Genomic DNA, 23708 nt, shown 5'->3' with positions numbered 1-23708 from the left:
GAAACTGTCTTTCCCATCATGCACCCCTGACCAGAAACGCGAGGGGGAATAAAGATGGCCGAATAGGGAGAGCTTACTCTGCGAATATCTGACTTTTTGCCCGTCTAATTTGTCTTCGAATTCCAGTCACTTAACTGAACTGAAGTATTCACGACGTTTCTAGCCTTAATAACTTTACGGATTCAACATCAGTAATCCATCTTAAAACTGTGCGACTTTATTTAGCTCCGCGAGCTAGCTTCTATAAAAAAAAGCCGATATCAAGTGTGCGAAATGGCTGCCGTGAAAACAACAACAACAAAGTTGCAGGAGGAACTTTTTGACGTAAAACAGGACCTAACACGTCAACACCACCCCGTCGATTGCAAATTAATGCAAGCAAAAGTTATTCTTCACAGACTAGAAGGTGGGTTCACGTTTGATGAGCATTTGCTCGGTGTGATTTATATTTGCCGTGTCCAAATGTTATTCTCTTGATGTTGCAATGTATGCGAGACTACATAGGTATGTGTACATTTTCTTATCTCCCAATTCCATTTTAAAAGCCTGCTGTTGAGAATACTACCCGTGGATTACAATATTTTGCAAGTGTGACGACGTTATCTGCGTCTATTGTTCCAATAACTCATGCAACAAAATAAACTCCAGCCCATACCGCCTTACCCCAATTTACAAATTTCTCAAATACACACTTCAATTGAAAAAAAGAAACGTCTGTATTCTTTCATATGGTAAAATGATAATAGTAGTAATAGTAGCAATAGTGGTAATGGTGGTAATGGTGGGATTGGTGGGAATGATGGGAATGATAGTAATGATTGTAATAGTAGTAATAATAATCGGACATATGTTTTGTCATCTGATAGATCAGAAAATACAACTTCAGGAACAGGTTAAGAAATAGTGAGATCAATTTAAATAGGAAATAGGTTTATTACCGGACTGCAGCATATTTGGAGAATGCTCAAACCGCTGTGAACCGCTCACAGTCTGTCATCCTCGCCATTATCTCTGAATGAAAACTGGGTCAGTCTTTATATAGGAACACGGGCTAATATTTCTAAGATAGTGATGTAGGACAGAGTTCATGTAAACAAAACTTTTGGCTAATATGGTTAGACATTTGCAGGTTTAAGTTTTATGCAAACAATTTTTTTATAGCTCACACAAACTGCCATAGCCTATCTTATATTGCGCGATTCGAAAAAACAGTTCTAAAGCGAGTTGGCCACATTCTACAATACAAGGAAACATTTGCAAACCATGTTAGCCAGCCTATGTTGCATTTCATCAGGCGAACAAACAATTGCAAGGCCAGCTATCTAGCTATCTTTCATTTCGTGGTGCGAACAAACAATTGCCAGGCCAGTTAGTTAGCCTATCCTACATTCCACTGTCTTAACAAACAATTGCAAAACCAGTTTGGCCACATGGCTTGCCATGAACAAACAATTATCAAGCCAGTTGGCAGGTCTACCCCGCATCATCATCGACTCGACAAAAGCCTAATTGTCATCATACCCAGCTGCGTATGACAAAATTGGTAGTGCTTCTCCACAAGGTGCGCTTTCCCGACAAAAAGCCCTAATAAGTGATAATTTCAGACTTGTTGACATTCTGCCATGATGGATACTTCGCATCACCCCGAGCGGAACCAAATCCCGGCGACTGCAGAAAAAGGTTGCCTCGCAGATCCCAACAAAGAAAAAAAAAACTATCACTTACCTCTCACTATCTCCTCACTTACCTTCAGTCAGCCAGTAAAAGGCAGATCACCGCCCAACGCCCTTCATGTTACCTCACCCCGAAGTTATTACGCAGAAAGGTTTGTGTGTCGTTTTAACGCAAGTTCAGAGTACTGATGGCTGTTGGGAAAAAAAACTCCTTACGCCTATTCGTCCATAATTTTGTGAGACCTGTAGTGTCTGCCAGAGGGCAGCAGCTGGAACAGGTTTTGACCACGGTGGTATGGGTCGCCAGCAATGTTCCCGCTCTGCTGAGGTAACAAGTCTTCCATTGAGGGCAGAGAGCAGCCGACTATCTTCTTGGCAGTATTAATCACTCTCTGCGTGGCCTTTTTCTGCTGCCGTGCTTCCAGCGTACCACACTGTGAGGCAATATGCCAGGATGCTCTCTACAGTGGCTCTATAGAAGGTCACCAGAAGCTTAGTGTCCAAGTTGTTCCTCCTGAGTACCCTCAGGAAATTGTTTCTGAGCCTCCTTCACCACCGCCAAGGTGTATGTTGCCCGGGAGAGCTTACAGTCGCGTGGACCCCCAGGAATTTAAAGGACTGGACCCTGTCTACACATACTCCATTTATGAGGAGTGGGGCTAGATCTGTGCTGTGTTAGCCAAAGTCCAGGATTATGTTGGGTCTGAAGTTACAGATCCCCATACTTACCAACCGTGCACAAAGGAAAAACGAGGCATGAGACTGTGTTATATTTTAAAGCAACCGCACGGCTGGGGAAGGTTGGAGGCGCGAGTCCATTATGGACACGCACTCGGCTCTGCGGACCTTCTCTTCTTCCCAAGTCCCAAGTCGCGCTTTTATTAAGTTTCAGCAATGATGTCATGGAAAAGGTACAACAGTCACTGAGACATGTTAAAGACATCATTATGATTATTGACAGGTTGTTCTTTGTTATAGGGAATTTGGATGTCACGAATCCTTGCATATAATCTCTCAATACGTGTCACGGTTAAATGTCATAGGGACCTTCAATCATTATTACAATCATCAGTGTCACCACCATCATAGGTGTCACTATGTGTCACTGTTTGGCTGCGGATTTGTCAGAGCCAATAGGAAATATGTATGTCCTTTGAAATGCACTTATTAATGTTTTACGCAACTTTACAGATTATTTCTTTACTTTTCGTGGTGTTCAGTGTGAGATTGTTCACCGAGCACCACGAAGACAGTTTGTTGACCTGGTCTCTGTGTGCCAACTCATCCCCTGAGATGAGTTCGACCACAGTGGTGTCATCAGCAAATTTGAAGATGGAGTTAGACTTGTGGGTTGGTGTACAGTCGTATTTGTACAGGGAGTACAGAAAAGGACTCGGTACACAGCCCTGAGGGGAGTCAGTGCTCGGTGTAATGTAAGAAGAGAGGTGGGGACCAAGTCTAACAGTTTGTGGCCGGTTGGTTAAGAAATTCTTTATGCAGCAGAAGATGGAAGAGGATAGTCCAAGGTGATAGAGTTAGTCAGCCAGAATGTCCGGTTTTATAGTGTTGAAGGCTGAGCCATAGTCAATGAAAAGCATCCTCGCGTAATTCCCAAGGTGCTCTAGGTGGCTCAGTGCTGTTTGTTGAGCTATAGCGTCCTCAGTGGACCAGTTTGCGCTATAAGCAAACTGATGAGTCTCAACTAAGGGAGGAGATGTATCCCTGATATGGCGGGAGACCAATTTTTCAAAGCACTTCATGATCACAGGCGTGAGTAGAACAGGCCTATAATCATTCATGCTGTCAATGGTTGCCTTTCTGGGGACAGGGATAATGGTGGAAGATTTCAGGCAGGATGGGATGATGTATTGTTGCAGGGGACAATCGAACATTTTTGTGAAGACTCCAGCCAGCTGGTCAGCACAGGCTTTGAGCACCTTCCCAGGTAATCCATCTGGGCCAGCAGCCATCCTGTTGTTCACAAACCGTATTACCATTCTCACTTTCTGTTCCTGGAACTTCAGTGTATTGCTGCAGGGTGGTGGTGGTGTTGAGACTGGGTCTGATTTGTCAGTCTCAAAGTGGGCAAAGAAACGGTTCAGTTTCTTTGCTGGTGAGGGATCTGCATTAACAGACATATTATTGTTAATGTAGTTGGTAATATGTCGTATTCCCCGCCACTTCTTTGGGTTATTTTCTGTGAAGTGCTCCTCAATGTTCCTTATATACGCTGCCTTGGCCGTTTTAGTGCATCTCTTCAGGTCTGCTCTGGCAGCGCCGTATTGTGCCTTGTCCCCTGACCTGAAGGCGGTGTTGTGGCATTTGATGTGTGTCTGTGTCTCGTTGGTCATCCAGGGTTTTTCGTTCGGAAAAGGCCCATACCCGTTTATTAACAGTGACGTTGACCGTGCAATTTTTGATGTAGGAAAGTACAGTGTACATGTAGTCCGGAAGGTTGTGGTGTTCAAAAAGTTCCCAAAGTGGTGAGGGAAAAACAGTCCTGCAGCTGAAAAAGGGTGTCCTCAGGCCGTTTTTATTATCTTTATTTGTGGCCTTGTTAGGCTCTGGAGTGGGGTGTATGGGGGGGGGGGGCAGAGATCGTCTGATCCAGCTAGGTGAGGGTGAGGTGTGGCTCTACAGTGTTCCCTCGGTTATCGCGGTTAATGGGGACCGGGACCACCCGCAATAAGTGCATTTCCGCAAAGTAGGGGTGCTCCTTCAAAAATGCTTAAAGAAAGGTATAAGGCGTGTACAAAACCACCACCAGGCTAATATGCTGTTCATTCAGGTGTTTTATTCCACATCAGAATGCAGGTGTTATGTTGGTGCATACAAATAAATCAAATACAGTATACATACAGTAAAAACCAGTAAAAAAACTGCAAATGTAATAAATGTAAACTTTTATTCAGAAAACTCAGAAATTCAAAAACATCATAGCAGTCCGGATGGATCTTCCGCAGTTCTTTTGCGTGTAAGAAACATGGGGGTTATGGGGATTTGTGAATGTTGTTTTTTTTTTGGGTCGGTGAAGATGCGCCTATAAACAGCCATGACGTCATCGATGCGATTGCTGAACTCGACGGCCCTCACCATGTTATCGTCCATTTCTCTGGCCTTTTTTTGGAGGTCTTTGACAGCATTGAAGAGGTCCTGCAGACTCGTCTTCCCCCTCACTCGCCGACTTAGTCATTTCCTGTCGGTCCTCCTCTGTCAGTGGGTCTGAGTGACAGTCGATGAGATTTTTAATCTCATCAGCCGTCATATCCGAGAAGCCTTCAGTCTGACCGAGTCAGCCTGACAGCCTTATCAACGGCAGAGTGATGGATTTCGTTAGGCGTGAAACCCTCATCGTCATGAGTGATTTTCTTTGGCCACAATTTCCTCCAGCTGGAGACGAGTGTCTGTTCTTTCATGTCCTTTAGGGCATTCTGAATGTTAGTCAGACACGTGGCTATGATGTAGTCCTTCCAATAAGATTTCATGCTGAAGGTCTCGTCGGGCTCTTCAATGAAGAAGATGAGACCCTCCATTGTCGCCCTATTGTAGAGGGCTTTGAAGGCCCTAATAACCCCCTGATCCATGGGCTGTATAAGGGAAGTGGTGTTGGGGGAAGAAACTGTGGAGTATAGAATTTATAATAGTCACTAGGATAGAATTTTGGATAGCCAAGTGGAAATTTCCTTCATGAGACCTATGAGTTAGGGGCACGTCATATACCAAGACAGACCCATTTCTTTGTTCATCTCTTCCCGCCTTAAGTACCTAGGTCACATGACCCTTTGTTAGTAAAACTAGCTCAACTGTTGGAGGTAGGTAGGGATTCGAACTGGTCACGCTGGGGGATGGACTCATCCCCCAGAGCTGGCTATTCTGACACCTCCTTCAGCTGAAGTCTTTGAAAATCTCATCAAGCCGACTCTGCGTGTGCTACCTCTGATCCGAAGTTATTGAATGTATATGGTTCTAAACCTGACAGGAACTGCACCTGCACCCCTTCATGGTGCAAATTAGCTGCATGACCTCCTGCACAGTCCATGAGGAGAACCACTTTGAAGGCCAGTCCCTTTTCAGCTAGGTAAAACTTTACCTGTGGTATGGAAGAGTGAAAGAACCAATCAAGTGTGAGGGACTTGTTGATCCATGCTTTTTTGTTGGACATCCAGTAGACTGGAAGTAACGCTCTGTTCTTGTTCTTCAATGCGCGAGGATTCAGTGACCTGTGGATCAGGCCGGGCCTCAGCATGAATCCTGCTGCATTGCCACACAAGAGCAGAGTCACCCGATCCTTGTGGGCTTTGAAACGTGTCTTATTGAGTTCATCCTTGAAGAGAAAGGTTCGGGACGGCATCCTCTTCCAGTAGAGTCCAGTTTCATCCTTGTTGAAAACTTGCTCCGGGACATAGCCATTTTCTTCTATCATTCCCGGAAACACCTCCTCAACATAGCGCCTCGCTGCTGCTCCGTCTGCAGAGGCTGCATCTCCATGCAGCGACACATTCCTTAGTCCGACTCGCCGCTTAAACCTCTCAAGCCAGCCCCTGCTGCCAGTGAAAACCGTACGTGGTCGTGGGTTAGTCTGGCTTGAGGCACCGGGCAGAGGATCACCTTCGTCGACGTCTTCCTCATCCAGAACGCTGACGGCGTCGTCACCACTCGCATGCACCATGGCGTCGGACAAAGATTTAGCCTTGCTACGGATTAAGTTTCCGTCCTGGCTGACTTGCTTCGCCCAACAATCACGGATCTAGATAACCAGTGGATTTTCCATTCGCACCATGACTTTATTCTGGGTGTTCACAACCCTTTTGGCATCTTTCGTGAAAGATGTTGCAGCAGTTTTGCGGATGTTCTTCTCCTCCTTTTTTATGTACCGCACCGTGGATTCATTCAGGCCGCAATGTCGAGCTACGCTAGCGTAGCTACTTCCTGCTCTCAAGTTGTCCAATAAACTCACTTTTTCGGTAATGGTTAACATCTTTCGCCTTTTCTTCGGCTCACTAGAAGCACCAAGGGATGGAGAGCGTTTGGGAGGCATCACGAAGGGTTTCACAAAACTTTTGCGCTTAACTTGGCGAGAAGCGTACTGTACAGCACGAGATAAGCGTGGACTGAGAATGGGCATCGGGAGAAGCTTGGGCTTCCGTGGTGAATGGGCCAATGGGGAGTCGAGTACATTCAGTGAGCAATCAGCTTGCGCGCTTATGCCCGTGATGCGGCCGTGATCCCCCATGAGGCTTTGCGCATACATGCATTTTTTGTTTTAAAATTTATAAAATGATGAAATTACTAATTCTAATTGAATATTTTGTTTCCACACCTTGTAAGATGATGTAATTTATAATTTTAATTTAATATCTTTAAATTTTTTATTAATTTTTTTCCTGAAAAAAATCTGCGAAGCTCTGAGTCCGCGATAGCTGAAGCGCGAAGTAGCGAGGGATTAATGTAATTAGAAAATTATAAGTCAATTATCTTTGTCTTTGCAGGTTTCGGAAATGATCTTGGTGCTGATGGGCAGCAGTCTGTTGACCTTGAAGGGGAAGTTGAGCTCCCCCAAATCAAAGAGGAGGAGCCAGTGTTCCCTCAACAACAAATGAGAGACAAGCAACATCCATTCAAAGGGGAGGCAGATCATTTCACCTGGTCACTTGGTGAGTTCGTGAAGAGGGAAGATGTTCTGGGCGTGGCCAGCGGAGGGGTGGAGCCTGCAAACAATGATCTTGGTGCTGATGGGCAGCAGTCTGTTGACCTTGAAGGGGAAGTTGAGCTCCCCCAAATCAAAGAGGAGGAGCCAGTGTTCCCTCAAAAACAAATTGAAGAGCAACTTCCAATCAAAAAGGAGGAAGATCATTTCACCTGGTCACCAGGTGAGTCCGTGAAAAGGAATTATCTGGGCGTGGTCAGTGAAGGGGCGGAGCCTGCAAACGCCTCAGTATGGCCCCAAATTAAAGAGGAGAGGCCAGAGTTACCTCAACAGTGCAAAAGAGAAGACCAACCTCCAATCAAAAACGAATGTGTCAAATGTTCAACTGTGGAATCTTTCGAGAGTGAAGATGATCTGGGCGTGGCCAACAGAGGGGTGGAGCTTCTGAACGGCAGCTTAACAGAAGGATGGCGAGCAGAAAATGTAATTTCTCCTTTATCAGATGGCAACAAGTTGCTTGATGTTGATGATGATGATGATGAAGATATGAAAAATCCCAGCGGTGACAAACTTTGCAAATGCTTTCAGTGTGGGAATACCTTTGGGAAAAAGTCTTATTTGAAAATACACGCAAGAACCCACACGGGTGAAAAACCATTTTCATGCTCAGTTTGTGGTAAAGCATTCACAGAGAAGGGAAGCTTAAATAGACACACAAGAACCCACACCGGTGAAAAACCATTTTCGTGTTCAGTTTGTGGTCAAAGATTCACTGTGAAGGGAAGCTTAATTAACCATGCAAGAACACACACTGGTGAAAAACCATTTTCGTGTTCAGTTTGTGGTCAAAGATTCACTGTGAAGGGAAGCTTAATTAACCATGCAAGAACACACACAGGTGAAAAACCATTATCATGTTCAGTTTGTGGTCAAAGATTCTCAGTGAAGGCAAGCTTAAAAAAACACGTAATAACCCACACTGGTGAAAAACCATTTTCGTGTTCAGTTTGTGGTGAAAGATTCACACAGAAGGGAAGCTTAAACAGACACACAAGAACCCACACTGGTGAAAAAACATTTTCATGTTCAGTTTGTGGTCAAGGATTCACAGAGAAGGGAAGCTTAAAAAGACACACAACAACCCACACTGGTGAAAAAACATTTTCGTGTTCAGTTTGTGGTGAAAGATTTACACAGAAGGGAAGCTTAAAAAGACACGTAATAACCCACGCTGGTGAAAAACCATTTTCATGTTCAGTTTGTGGTCAAAGATTCACAGAGGAGGGAAGCTTAAAAAGACACACAACAACCCACACTGGTGAAAAACTATTTTCGTGTTCAGTTTGTGGTAAAAGATTCACACAGATGGGACACTTAAATAGGCATGCAAGAACCCACACTGGTGAAAAGCCATTTTCGTGTTCTGTTTGTGGTAAATCATTTTCTCAACAGCAAAACTTAAAAAGGCACATAAGTACACACAGGTAAAAAGCCATTTTCCTGCTCAGTTTGTGGTCGGACATTTTCCGAAAAGAGAACCTTTGAAGAACACTTATTAACCCACACTGGAGAACAATGTTTTCCTGCTCAGTCTGTGACCACAGATGCGCTACAACAGCCCAATTAAAAAGCTGCACAATTCCAAAACATTTTTCAGGCGCTGTTAAAGTTTCAACATTTTCACATAAGGGAACCTAAAAAGAAGACTCAACAACCCACACAGGAGAAAAGCACATTTTTGCTCAATTTGTGGCAGGTATATCTTAAAAACATAATTGCCCACATCAGTCAGAAACCCCTTTCCTGCTCAGCTTCTTGCCAGAGATTAAGTCGTAAGGATAGACTTAAAAGATGTAAATGTGTTGTGACAAGCAATAGCCAAGGAAGGGTTTGCTTGCTTTATCAAATTCTGTATGAAAGATCATTGTAATCAAAGTATAATTGAATTTTGCATTCTGAAAATCAAGTTTACACTCTTTAATGTGTAATAACAATCCACACTTCAAATACAGTATTACCTTAAGATACTAGTTCATTGCGGGATTGAACTAGTATGTCAATTGACTCGTATCTCAAGTCAATTCTTCCCATAGAAATGAACAAAATATAAATTAAGCCATTTCCATCCTACAAAAAACATCAAATTTGTTCTAATTTACTACTGACTCATTTGGGAACCACCTGGTAGGTTCATATCTGAAATTTGTCCCGTATGTTGGAACACTTGTATGTCAAGGTATTACTGTACTGCTCCCCTACTTACGAACGAGTTAGGTTCCGATCGCTTGTTCATAAGTTGAAAGTGTTCATATATTGAAATTGTTCAAATTGAAGTTGATTCAGTGCTATATTTTGTATTATAATTTATGTTTAATTTGTATGTTTATATTTAAGGTTTATATAAGTGCATTTGTATGTTTAAGGCTTTTATAACTAACCGGCATTGGTTTGTACTGAAAAAAACATTTAATAAAATTGAGAGAATACATACAGTACTGTATACATTCGAGAGAGAGAGAGAGAGGGATTTACTAGAAACTGGCCAAAAGAAGCTATCTAATGACGATTGCAGTTTTCTTTTTGTTCCATCATAAATGATGCGGTAGCACTATATGGCATCATTCAATTGATTTGCAACCTTTGTGCAATGTTCAATATTTAGGTCCTGCTACCCGATCTTTCTGTTCATAAATGGTACTGACGTCCTAACGATTCATGTTGTATTCCCGTGCAACGCTCACCACTTTCTCACACACATCAAGCTTCCTTATTATTGCCACTTTTGTTTTTGTTTCGAATTAAATGGCTTCCCTCTTCCTTGCACTTCCCTTACTAGAAGCTTTTCGCTTTTCACCAATCATATTGAATAATGGATGCACGAGATATTGATGATAAAAATGAAAAAGGTTCTTTGCGCACTGGAGATACGTCACGCACTTCCGCACTGCAGAGAAGGAGGCTCTCACAGAGCCAGGCGTCAGTATTAGCGGTGGGAAGAAACACTACTCGGAAAAAGGCACGCAATGCAAAATCGAACTTGTGAACATTTTTTCACAAAAACCCAATTCGCAGACATGTTCATAGTACGGTTTGTTCGTAAGTTGAATGTTCGTAAGTAGGGAAGTGTCTCTACTATGATACATACCCATTAGAACTAACAAACTAATCACTTACCGAGAGGCTGAGCTCCACTATACTAAATAGATCCAGCCTTTCATAGAATAATTCCATCCTTAGATAGGTAGTCAGTCATGTGACATGCTTGACACACACTTATTAGAATACTTATTTCTTAAGAACAAACAGAATTACATACAGTTTTGTTGTGAATACTAACCGATTGTCTCAGGTATAGACATTTAAATAAGTTATTATTAAATACCCCTCTTAAGACATCTTTGTGACACCACAATAATATAAAATATCTTTAAAATCCACCCTTTATGTGACTAAGTACACCCCTAGAGATATTTAGTAAACACACGACATGAAACAAAGCACCCCAAATTTAAATCACATAATCTTTATTAGTATACACATTCACCATTACATAACATACAAATAGATTACAAGACATATTGCTGTTCCAAGTCATAAATCCTCTATATTAGTACTGGTCAGAATCATTGTTATTGTTAACACACTTGCACATGCAGCTTTACAAAAAAATAACATCCACAATTCCACGTGTTGTATCTATTGGAAGACTTAACATTTAATTTCATTTAGTTTCAACTCATTTCAACACAATTAATTACAAATGTGAAAGGTGATTTTCCTAATTGACACTTATACAAATTTGACTTCATTTTTGAACATGCCAATGATTGCTGATAAGAAACATAAGCCACCACTTTTTGAAAATATATTGTACATGACTACTTAGGAATAGAAATGATTAGAACTAAGACTATTGTGTCCTTCATTCTGTGTACTTTAGTACTTTAAGTTAACAATACAAGACCATTGAGAAAACGAACTTATCATAATAAAAGCAAACCTGGACCAAAAATGAATGTAAATGAATTGCTATTTAATAAATTATTTTATCGCCTAAAAAAACTAAACACACACACACAAACAAATGACATTGTAGCATCAACAACAGTATTGATCATATATATACTTACAATTGCTATTTCGATTGAAAAATATTTCGCAACTATTTTGATGTTTCCAAATATACATCTACACTGTGTTATTAATAATGGGAGAATAAAAAACAGAGAACCTTACTAGACATAGTTATTTCTTTTCAAGAAATTCTTACTATTGACAGTGTCAGCACCGTGTTGGTCACCCATTCGTGAACCCTGTAGTGGTTATAAAATCATTGCAGGTAAAAAGAAAAAATCCTTTTTTTTTTTTAATTCCAAACGGAGATGTAAAATAGATCAAATTTGTGGAACAACTTTTAACTCATCCACATTTTTGTTAACTGTTAAATCATTGGGAAAAAATGATTTCGTTTTGCGTCACACGGTCAAAATGAGTCCACACGGAGGAAAAGTTCTTAGAACGAGTTGTCCCTTTGATAAATCGATCATAATTATGCAAAAGCCCGTCAAACAGACATATGAAACTTTGATACTGTTTATTTCTTAATACTAAACACTTTGGCCAAACAATACATTCTCTTACCGGTCATGTGATTCTTTCTTAAAGCTATACACGCCCTTCTTCCGGCTTTCACTCTTGAACTCTCGTCGCAGTGCTGACGCACTAGTTTCGATCGTCCCATCACTATCAGCAAAACCTTCTTTAGCTTAGCTTGAATAGCAGCTAGCAAAGGAACAAGTCCGGGTCGTTCAAGAACTCGTTGGACCTTTGCGCACTACTTTAGCTAAGCTTCGCAGCAATCGAAGGAGCAAGTCGTGAAATGATTGTTTATGCTTTATCTTAGGTTAGCTGGCAGCTATCAGAGAAACAAGTCACTGAAGTACTCGTTGGAATTTTCCTGGCTAATACGCGTGGAGATGTCCGCAGGAACGAAACGGCCAAAAGTTCCAGGAGGAACTTTTTGACCTCAAAGGATGTAGACTAGAACGTGGGTTGACTTTTTATTCCCATTAATTCCCTCAATGTTTAATGAAAAAATATCTCTAGGCTTAAAAGTATTCTATTGATGTAAAATTATTATGGCAGTGGCCCGGTAGCCGGTAACCGGTCAAAAAGTCCCTGGGACCATTTGGCCGGTGACCGGCCAAATAGCCTATATGGCCCCATATGGATATTTAGCTGGCGGGACAGTATATCTTATTTATTTATATAATAAACCCTTACCCTCCTTTCATATTTTTGCAACTTTTATCAAATAACAGTCCACTATCTGAGCATTATATTAATATTGGTCTGATTTGTCTTTGAGTCATCAAAACACAGGGATACTACTATAGGCAAAGTCAATCCATTACGAAAATTGAAATTTGGCAATATTTCTTCCATTTCTAAAGCAGCACTCACAATAATTGGCAGTTATTGTTTATTTTATAAGTGGCAATAACACATCAAATTTCAATTAGATTGGTTGAATGGTTAATAAAATCCCCTATTCACCCAATGTTAATTAATAGTCATTAATTACAGATTCACCCAATGTCAAAATCTATCAATTGCATGCTAATTGAGTGAACAGAATGTTTTTTAACTGTCAATTTGATCAATGTAAAATTTGGTGAGTTTACCACTAATAAAATAAACTATAACTGCCAAATATTATGAGTATTTGTTAACAATTGTGTACTTGTGCAACAACTAGGGCGATAACCTCCACAGTAAGCCATCAGTTGTATGTGATGCTTGTCTTCATTGGCATCACTTGGGGTGTGTTGGGAGTAAAACCAAACCAAAGACAACATTCTGTTTCTGTAGGCAATGTTTCCTGTAACGTGTTATGACAACATAATTGTGTTTTATTGCCATTAGTAATGGTGAATGAACTGATATGTTTGATATGTATTATGTTAACAATGTTACTTGTCGTAAAAGTGCTACTTCTAAAGAAGTGTTTTAGATTGGAAGGTTACATGTGTTTTATTACTATCAGTATCATTGGAATTGTGTGTAACACTTGTCTTAGAACTGTTTCAATTCTAAAGAAAATTGTTGTCAATGCACTATGTAGACATCTGTGAGATAACATAATACTGTTACCATTAATGTTGTGACCAGTGTCGATCGTCCCATCACTATCAGCAAAACCTTCTTTGGCTTAGCCTAGCTAGCAGCTACCAAAGGAACAAGTCCGGGTCATCCAAGAACTCGTTGGACCTGTGCGCACTACTTTAGCTAAGCCTAGCGGCTATCAAAGGAATACGTCGCCGAATGCTTTTCCAGGCTAATTTAGCTTAGTTTAGCTAGCAGCTATCAAAGCAACAAGTCACCAAAGAACCATTTGGAATTTTCTGGGCTAATGTAGCTTAGCCTAGCTAGCAGTTAAGGGTAAAGGTCGTGTGTTCATGCTTTATCTTAGCTTATATTAGGTAGCAGCTATCAAAGAAACAAGTCCTCGAGTCGTCGAAGTACCCGTTAAAGCTTTGCACCCTACTTTATCTTAGCTTATTTTAGCTAGCAGCTACAAACAAAAGTGCTGCCATCATCAGAATCCACACGTGAAAATGTCTGCAAGAACAAAACCTAACAGGCCGTAGTTTGCCCATGTCTGTTCTAGAAACAAATAAACTACATGTCTAAGTGCAAACAACCCAATGTTCCCTCTACTTTTTTGTTTGTCTGGGCAGAAAGACAGCCTTCCTGAGCACACTGATTACCAGTGTGAGCAACATCATCATTGCTCGCTATTGGCACACACCGCCTGCCCTAAGCAGGTGCATGTCTACTACACATAAATGATTTAGTAATAATAAAATGTAATGATAAATATCTATGAAGGGGCGGCCCGGCGGATGAGCGGTTCACGCGTCGGCCTCACAACTAAAACTTTGCATCTTAGCAAATGGAATGCAAGTAGACAACGTCGTCGCTCCTCCACCAGATGGAGATAGCGTGGTTCATGACGAGCAAAGTTTTAAGCAAATCCCTGTGGCTGCAAATGCTCTGTGTGGGAAAACGTTTGGGAAAAAGTAATTTGAAAAGACATGAGGAGCCACACTGGCAAAAAAACATTTTTGTGCTCCGTTTGTGGTCAAGCGTTCTAATTGAAGAAAAGCTTAAAAATACACCTAAGGCCCCACACTGGTGAAAGACCATTTTCGTGCTCAGTTTGTTAGTCAAACCTTTACAACGGAGGGAAGTTTAAAAATACACACAAGAACCCACACTTGTGAAAAACAATTTTCATGCTCCTTTTGTGGTCAAGCCTTTTCTCATCGGCAGAATGTAAAATCCCATATAAGAACCCATAGTGGTTAAAAACAATTCACCTCATAAAATTATGCGATTGAAAACATTACATTACTTATTTTTGCATCACTCGAACAGGAAGCTGTTCGGTGAAATTAGGTCAGTGTGAAAAAAATAGATTTTGGAATAATTTTGGATGTTTATGTGATGAATAACAATGAATGAAAAGGATCAAATATTTTTAATAATCAACATAATCTGAATGTCACCACTATTTTGTTATTAGATTGTGTACCGGATGACTGGATCACATCTAAAACATGACTTTTCTGGCATATATTATTGCCAAATAATCAACCATAATCTGATAAATACATCCATTACATGTAGTGATACATATCTTTTTGTCTTTGCAGGTTTCAGGGAAAATGTTAGTCCTGATGGGCAAGAGTTTTTTGGCCTTAAAGAGCTCCCCCGAATCAAAGAGAAGGAGTCAGAGTTCCCTCAACAACAAATAAGAGAAGAGCAACTTCCAATCCAAAAAGAGGAAGATGATGTCACCTGGTCACCTGGTGAGGCCTTGACGAGGCAAGACGATCTGGGTGAGGCCAGCGGAGGGGCGGAGCCTACAAACACCTCATCATGGCCCCAAATTAAAGAGGAGGGGCCAGAGTTCTCTCAACAAACAATTATAGATGAGCAACTTCCAATCAAAAATGAGGAAGATTATGTCACCTGGTCACCTGGTGAGTCCGTGAAGTGGGGTTATCTGGGCGTGGCTGGCGTAGGGGTGGAGCCTGGAAACGCCGCAACTTTTCCTCAAATTATAGAGCAGGAGCCAGAGTTCCCTGAACAGTGCAAAAGAGAAGAGCAACCTCCAATCAATAACGAGGACTGTGTCAAATGGTCAACTAGTGAGCCTTTCAAGAGTGAAGATGATCTGGGTGTGACCAACAGAGGGGCGGAGCTTCCGAGTGGCAGCTCAATAGAAGGATGGCGAGCAGAAAATGTAATTGCTCCTTTATCAGATGACAACAACTTGCTTTTTGACAATGATGATGTTGAAGATGTCAAGAAAAATCCCAGGGGCGACAAACTCTGCAACTGCTTACAGTGTGGGAAAACTTTTGGTAAAAAGTCTTCTTTGAAAAGACATATGAGGAGCCACACTGGGGAGAAATCCTTATCATGTACAGTTTGTGGAAAAATATTTACACACAAGGGAAAATTTAAAATGCACACAAGAACCCACACTGTTGAAAAACCATTTTCGTGTTCAGTTTGTGGTCAAACATTCACGCAGAAGGGAAGCTTAAAAAGGCACACAAAAACCCACACAGGTGAAAAACCATTTTCTTGTTCAGTTTGCGGTCAAGTGTTCGCACGCAAAGAAATCTTAAAATCTCACGCAAGTAATCACACTGGTAAAAAACCATTTTCTTGCTCAGTTTGTGGTCATGCATTCGCACGGAAGGGACACTTAAATAGATATGCAAGAACACACACTGGTGAAAAACCAATTTGGTGTTCAGTTTGTGGTAAAAGATATAAAGAGAATGATCACTTAAAAATACACACAAGAACCCACACTGGTGAAAACCATTTGCATGCTCAGTTTGTGGTAGAAAATTTACTGAGAAGGGAAATTTAAAAATACACACAAGAACCCACACTGGTGAAAAACCATTTTCGTGTCCAACTTGCGATCGTGCCTTTTCTCAAAAGCAAGATTTACAAGCACACACAAGAACCCACACTGGTGAAAAACCATTTTCTTGTTCAGTTTGCGGTCAATTGTTCGCACGCAAAAAAAGTTTAAAATATCACGCAAGTAACCACACTGGTGAAAAAACATTTTCTTGCTCAGTATGTGGTCAAGCATTCGCACAGAAGGGACACTTAAATAGACATGCAAGAACACACACTGGTGAAAAACCATTTTCGTGTTCAGTTTGTGGTCAAAGATTCACACAAATGACAAGCTTAAAAGTCCACCTTAGCACCCACACTGGTGAAAAACCATTTTCATGCTCAGTTTGTGCTAAAACATTTAATGAGAAGGGAAGTTTAAAAAGACACACAAGAAACCACACTGGTGAAAAACCATTTTCATGCTCATTTTGTGCTAAAACATTTAATGCGAAGGCAAGTTTAAAACGACACACAAGAACCCACACTGGTGAAAAACCATTTTCTTGTTCAGTTTGCGGTCAAGCGTTCACAAACAAAAGAAGCGTAACATCACACGCAAGAACACACACTGGTGAAAAAACATTTTAGTGTTCAATTTGTGGTCATGCCTTTTCTCAAGGGCAATCTTTAAAAAGCCACACAAGAACACACACTGGTAAAAAGTCATTTTCATGTTCAGTTTGTTGTCGAGGATTCACAGACAAGGAAAGCTTAAAAACCCATTTAAGAACCCACACTGTTGAAAAGCCTTTTCTATACAGCACCACTTAGAAGGCCACACAAGAACCCACACTGGCAAAAAAACATCTTCCTGCTCAGGATGTGGTCGAACATTTTCCCAAAGGGGAAGCTTAAAAGAACACTTATTGACCCAGACTGTAGAACAATGTTTTCCTTCTCAGTCTGTGGCCACGGATTCACTAAAACAGCCCAATTAAAAAGCTACACAATTTAAAAACATTTTCCAGGCGCAGTTAATGTTCCAAGATATTCACATAAGGGAACCCAAAAAGAAGACTTAACAAACTACACAGGAGAAAAGCCCTTTTTTGCCCAATTTGTTGCAGGAATATCTTAAGAACACAATTACCCACATTGGTCAGAAATCCTTTCCCTGCTCAGCTTCTTGCCAGAGATTAAGTCGAAATGATAGACTTAAAATACGCAAATGTGGTATGATAAACAGTGGCCAATCACGACTTGGCTTGCTTTATCAATGTCCATATGAAAGATCATTGTAATCGAAGTATTATTGTAATTTGCATTCTGAAAATCTTGTGTTTTAATTCAAATACAGTAATACATTAAGCTATGAATTTACTGCGGGATCGAGCTAGTATGTCAATTTACTCATATGTCAAGTCAATTCTTCCCATAGAAATTAACAAAATACAAATTGATCCGTTTCCATCCAAGAAAAAAAACAAAACAGAATGTGACAATGGAAAAACATCTTAATTGTTCTAATTTTCCACCGATCAGGAAACATTTGGTGTGCTCATATCTCAAATATCTCATATTTTAAGTCAAAAATTTGCTCAGAATTTTTCTCATACCTCTAATTTTATCATATGTTGGTACACTCGTGTGTCATGGTATTACTGTATAAGCAAATTGAGTGTTGTTGAAGATTTTATTTACTTCACAATTCTATCCGATATAGTAGAGCCTAAATTAGGAAATTAGAAAGTAAATAATCAATAATGTGATTTAAATAACATGGAAAATATGTCTTCACAGTTAAAGACATGCCTAAGAAATTTGAAAAATTGTAGTTTTTGTCGATTAAATTTGCTAGCAAATCCAATAAAAAATTGAGTGTTATTCAAACATACATTTTAATGAAAATTATTTATATATTGAATCTAGGATCTAAGAAACATTAGTAGAAATATGGTGTGTGTGAAAGTCTATTAATTTGCTCAAAATAAATAAGTGGTACAATGTACTTTTGTCATACTATAAGATCAATCATGTTTTTAAACCGATTTAACGCGTAATATTTTTGGTAGTTCCAATACAGCTCTCTTTTTGGTGAAACATACTTTTTGGGTCTTATTGATGACAAAATCAGCTTTCCAAATTCAAAGGTGACAAAAAAATAGAAACGTTATTTGCTAAGATTTAAAACTAAGAGTAAAAGGAATACATTTATTTGAACAATTTGACAAATTCATAAAAAATAAAAGATAGTTTTCTTTCTACAGTGTGATAATACTGTAACTTCAACATTCCAAATTCAAAGTAAACCTTGAAAGTGGGGTAGTTTTTTTCTGCAAAAAAAAAAATACTGTTCGTAGCGGAGGATGGTTTTGATTCAATGACCTCTGAGTTATGATCACAGCATGTTTCCCGTGCACTACTCTGCTTCTTCTCACTCCAGGTTCCACAAGCTGACTCTTAAAACTAATCAATCAAACCAATCGCACAGATATCAAAGGGAGACAAAGTTGGAAGCGTTCACGTGGTGTCGCCTGAGAGGGGCTCGCTTGGCGCAGCCTGTGAATCCAACAAAATACCACCCAGACCTGCCAACCAGGAACGTGGCACGCTACGTTTTCATCCAGCCGGAGATATTCGACTGCCCCCTCCTCCGGCTACCCCCCGGATGAACTAATCCGCGTTCCAGTGGCAGCGCTCGCGTGGCTGAGGGTAACCCTTAGGCGCCTGGGTGGCTCAACAACAACAACATAAATCAAAGGTGCCAACCTCCGCCGACCCCATTTCAGGAGTAGACATGCCCCGATTCCAGAGTGTTTCTAAAGTGAATGCGATCCAGGCAAAATTGTTATAAAATGGAGATAAAAAGAAGCAGGAAATATAAATCAATCATATTTGTACATTAATTGAAAAACTGCATTTTTGCAATCTATTGAAAAAGTACAGCATAATGAAAATACATTTATGCTTGTGTTTGGGTCCTTCTACGTGTGTTCTATTGTCAGTAATTCCAACTTGTCACGCTGAACACTTGGATGTAGTGCAATGCGCAAATGTTGGTCTTTTTGGCGATGGCTCCAACATGGGATATTTTGTCAAATACGAACCAATAAACTTCTGTGACTGTCTGGGTTTCGTATTAGAGGTTTCATCCAAAATGCCGTTAATTTAGCACTTAACCAGTGACTGGTTGACTTACCAGTCAGTGCTGTGTACGAGTACTTTCTTTAGAACAACCCTGGAAATGATAGGATTTGTTTAAAAAAAACTGGTGGTTTAGTCAGCCTTGATAATAGTTACTTCCCTTATGAAAAAAATAAAAACGAGACTTTTAAAGCGATAGGGGTTACCTATTCCAATTCCAAATCGATTGCTACGCTGAACTCGCAAAAGTGTAATCATTCGTCGGAACTTGTAACTTGTAATGATTCACATAGCACTCGTGTTACTGAATTCTTCTGGTTTATTGTGCAGTTGAATCAAAATGACGGAAGCCATAGCGATGGTGTGAATTTTGAGAAATATGTTGAGGCATTTAAATTGGAAATATGGTACTTTTCCAAAATGGTTGCTTCAAAAAAATTAAATCTTCAGGATTTCTCGAGTTTAAGCAGGTGGTCCGGAGTTTGTGATGCATTTCCGGAGAAATTCCTGGAATTCCAGAGTAGTTGGCTGCCCTGAGATATAGTGAGACTTGTGGCTTTTTCCAACCTTCTGCTGGAGCCTTTCAGGATCGCCAGTTGAAGAACCTCGGTCTCGGCTGGGGACCGTCATGGCACGGTTAGTGCTGCTATTCTCAGTCATCCATTTTGCATTTATAAAATTCCATTTTCAAAAAAACGACGTACGAGACATTCGGTGCCGGGATTAACAAAAAAGATACCATGTTGAATTTAAACTTGCAGTTTCGCTAATAGTTTACATTATATATTAGCCTTTGTGGAGCAGGCTGACCAAAATTGTGCTTTTTTCGCCCTTTTCCATTTTTTGGGGGTACGTATTTCTAGTTTTTTTTCTAGCCGCGAAAAACTACTGCATCTAAAAATGTATGGATATCATGTATCCCACTAAGATGGGGAAAGTTTTCATTTTTGTTGCAATATCTTATGAGAGTAGATTTTTTTTACATTCTGGGAGAACGGGGTTGGTTGCCACAAGGGTAGGATTTGCCTACATATTTATGAAATAGATGAGCGGGGTGTTATGGATTCACTTGTTCATCCTCTGTATTGCCTATCCTCAAGGGGGTTAAGGGTTTGCTGGGTCTATCCCAGGTAGTTATTAACAGCAGCAAACCTGGGTAATTTTGCACCCTGCAATGAAAATTCACATTTCAAATAGAGTCATGGAAAAAATAACATTTCCCAACAGTTTCTTTAACCCTGGAAAAACTTGTTTCTTTTATAATGTAGACAATGGACAAAACATACCCTAATAGGTAAGCCATCATTATTTTTGGTTTACATTTTTGCAATATTGATACAAGGATGCGCAACACGGAAGTTGAATGAATTAATTTATTGAAAGTTTCATCTTCCCTCAGCACTAATGCTTGGCTCAATGGAATCAGAAGATATCTTGCCAGAAGAAGACAAGTAACAGAGATGTATTCTGATAAAGGAACAGATTTCCAATCAGCTGACAAGGACATAAATCAATGAATGAAACACAAACAGGATTGAAAAATACTTGCAACAAAATGAATTACTTGAGCTCTTACAGTATAAATTAACCAATAGTGAATATGCAGTTCAGGGTGGTTTTGTGGTAGGTCTGACCTAAAATAGCTCCAATGGGAAAGCATTGGACCTAATATCTAAATTGCCTGGTTTAATCTTGGGCTTCAGCACTCCCTAGGACTGTATTTAATCAGCTAATAATCTATTTGAGTTCTATTTACTAGGGACCCTAGAGTCAGTATACAGTTCATGTTAATTTTTATTGACCTACTGAAGCGGATAAATCTTTGGGGAGAGAGCATTTGACTGAAGATCTGAAGGTCCCTTGTTCAACCTTAGGCTTTGGCAGCCTGTTGGACTATATCAAACCAACCAAAATCAGCTACAATTCAATTTGTGATCAATTGACTTGTAATCAGTGTGTAAATATGCAGTCTAGGTTGATTTTTGTTCACCTACGTGAGTCAAAGTAAGCCAAGTCCGGTTCTCGAGAGCCCTTATCCGGTCTATTTTTCATAACTCCCTCCACCAACAGACCTGCATCAAATAATCAGTATATTAGGCTTCTGGATATCTTCCTGATGAGATGATAATTTGATCCGGGTGTGTTTGTGGAGGAGATTTGGTAAACAGACTGGATAGGGGCTCTTGAAGACTGGACTTTGCCACCCCCGATCTACAGGTCCCAGAATAAACCCCAATCTTTGGCAGTTCATTGGACTTTGTAAACTCAACCAAAACCATTTAAAACAGCTGGCAGTCAGTTTAAAAAACGTTTCCTTGCAAGCCATGAGTGGTTTTGCAGTCAAGTTTGACTCTTGTCATCAACATGACCCGAATTGGCTCGGATAGGGAATGTTGGAGAGCGTTCCCTAAATCAACCTTGGGCTTCGTCAGTCATTTTGACTCTCTAAACCAGACCAATATCATTTAATGCTCCAATTGGAATATTATACTAGTAGGCCATGAGTCAATTTACAGTTCAAGTTGTTTTTGGTTTTTATCAATCAGCCGAAGTAGCTCAGTTGGGGGAGCATTAGACTGAAGATCTAAAGGTCCCTGGTTTAACCCCTGGTTTCGGCAGTACTTTTGACTTTGCGAGCTCAGCCTAATTCCGCTGGCAGTCAGTTTGAAAACTGTATCTTTGTAAGCCATGAGTCGTTTTGCAGTCAAGTTGGGTCCGGAACTGCTCGCATCCTATGTGAGAATCATACCACTAGACCAAGGAGCCTGGGGTTCCCATACAGTGATACTTTTTTTCTCAGGTTACTTTGTGACATATCAACCCCCATAAGAGATCACAATTCGAAAAAAAGCAAGGGCTCGTCCGGGAGTTGGACCCGGGACCTCTCGCACCCTAAGCGAGAATCATACCACTAGACCAACGAGCCAGATGTGCTCTTGGAATGACACTTTTTTCTCAGATGGCTTATGTCCGATATCACTCCACCATAGCTCACAAAACAACATATCAAGGTCTCATGCAGGAGTTGGACCCAGGACCTAAGGAATCCTGGGCAAGAATCACACCACTAGACCAACGAGGTATGGGTGTACAAACAGTGACACTTTTCTTCTCAGGTGACGAATGTCCCATATCACTCCACTGTAGATCACAATTCATCAAAGCAAGGGCTCATGCGGGGATTTGGACCCGGGACCTATTGCTCCCTAAATGTGAATTATACCACCAGACCAACGAGCCAGATGTAGTAACACTTTTTTTCCCACCATAGATCACCAAACAACACAGCAATGACTCATCCAAGGGTTGGCTTCAGGACCTATGGCACCCTAAGCAAGAATCATACCACAAGACCAACAGGCCATGAGTTAATTGATGAACCTCACACATCCCCATTGCGGCTCCTGGTAGCTCCACCCCCTTTTGCTGCCTTATCAGCAATATTCATTCCAGAAGGAACCAGGTAATTAATGCATTAGATTCGCGTGCCACACATCTACAAATAGAAATTTGTTTTGGAAGGTAAAGTGCCGCCGTTCATCGCCCCAGTCAGTCAGCATGAGCGACTGCCATTGGAGTGGCTGTGATTAACTATCTGTTTGCCATTAATGCAATAACGGAAAAGTTGTGACACATTGAAACACACCCACTCTAGTATTGTAACGGTTTGTAAAAAAAAACGACCCATGGCTCTGCAAAGGTTGAACAAGGTACTGTTAGATCATCACTCCAACACTTTCCCAACTGAGTTACTTCAGACAACTGATAGCCACAACCAACTTGGACTAGAAATTGACTCATGGCTTACTAGTACAATATTCCAATTGGAGCATTAACTGATATTGGTCTGGTTTATAGTGTCTAATGGACTGACGAAGCCCAAGGCCGATTCAGGGAACGCTCTCCAACATTCCCTATCCTAGCCAATTCGGGTCATGTTGGTGACAAGAGTCAAACTTGACTGCAAAATGACTCATGACTTACAAGGAACAGCTTTCAAACTGACTTCCAGCTGATTTAGGGTGGATTTGCAAAGTCCAATGTGCTGCTAAAACCCAGGGTCATTGTCATGGGGACTTTACACTGATTAACCAGACTTTGCCCAAAGTTTGGTCATTGCCATTGAAACTTGCCACTGATTAATCAGACTTTCCCCAAAGTTTGGTCGTTGCCATGGAAACTTGCCATTGATTAATCCGACTTTGCCCAGAGTTTGGTCGTTGTCTTAGAAACCATACTATGCCTTCTATATAAAGATGAACCCACTGTTCATTCGTGAGAGAACTGCAAGAACATTGCGCTGAACAGGA

The 23708-nt window shown here is 40.7% G+C and overlaps 1 protein-coding gene and 2 non-coding genes across 9 annotated transcripts; 2 read left to right on the top strand and 1 right to left on the bottom strand.

The window, feature by feature from the left end:
* On the top strand, positions 1–16597 carry LOC144213377 (uncharacterized). 7 transcript variants are annotated; one of them, XR_013329943.1, is made up of 4 exons: positions 1–406; positions 7163–7543; positions 12224–12367; positions 15039–16597. XR_013329943.1 is itself a non-coding variant. In XM_077741809.1 (4 exons), exons 1-3 carry the CDS (start codon positions 274–276, stop codon positions 12362–12364), a joined length of 915 nt encoding a protein of 304 aa, XP_077597935.1. In that variant the 5' UTR covers positions 1–273; the 3' UTR covers positions 12365–12367; positions 15039–16597. The 7 variants fall into 7 exon arrangements, 6 of the variants coding, with proteins under 6 accessions (XP_077597935.1, XP_077597934.1, XP_077597932.1 ...); XM_077741809.1 differs by having other exon boundaries at positions 7163–7803; XM_077741808.1 differs by lacking the exon at positions 12224–12367 and having other exon boundaries at positions 7163–7327.
* A 5346-nt stretch (positions 16598–21943) lies between these two features.
* On the top strand, positions 21944–22016 carry trnaf-gaa (transfer RNA phenylalanine (anticodon GAA)). The gene has a single exon. It is a non-coding gene; the product is annotated as a tRNA-Phe (tRNA).
* Positions 22017–22252: 236 nt separating this feature from the next.
* On the bottom strand, positions 22253–22324 carry trnap-agg (transfer RNA proline (anticodon AGG)). Its single transcript has one exon. It is a non-coding gene; the product is annotated as a tRNA-Pro (tRNA).
* Positions 22325–23708: the final 1384 nt, after the last annotated feature.

Source organism: Stigmatopora nigra, chromosome 20, assembly GCF_051989575.1.
Source record: "Stigmatopora nigra isolate UIUO_SnigA chromosome 20, RoL_Snig_1.1, whole genome shotgun sequence".
NCBI classification, from domain to species: Eukaryota; Metazoa; Chordata; class Actinopteri; order Syngnathiformes; family Syngnathidae; genus Stigmatopora; species Stigmatopora nigra.
This window is presented reverse-complemented; position numbering and strand designations above follow the sequence as displayed.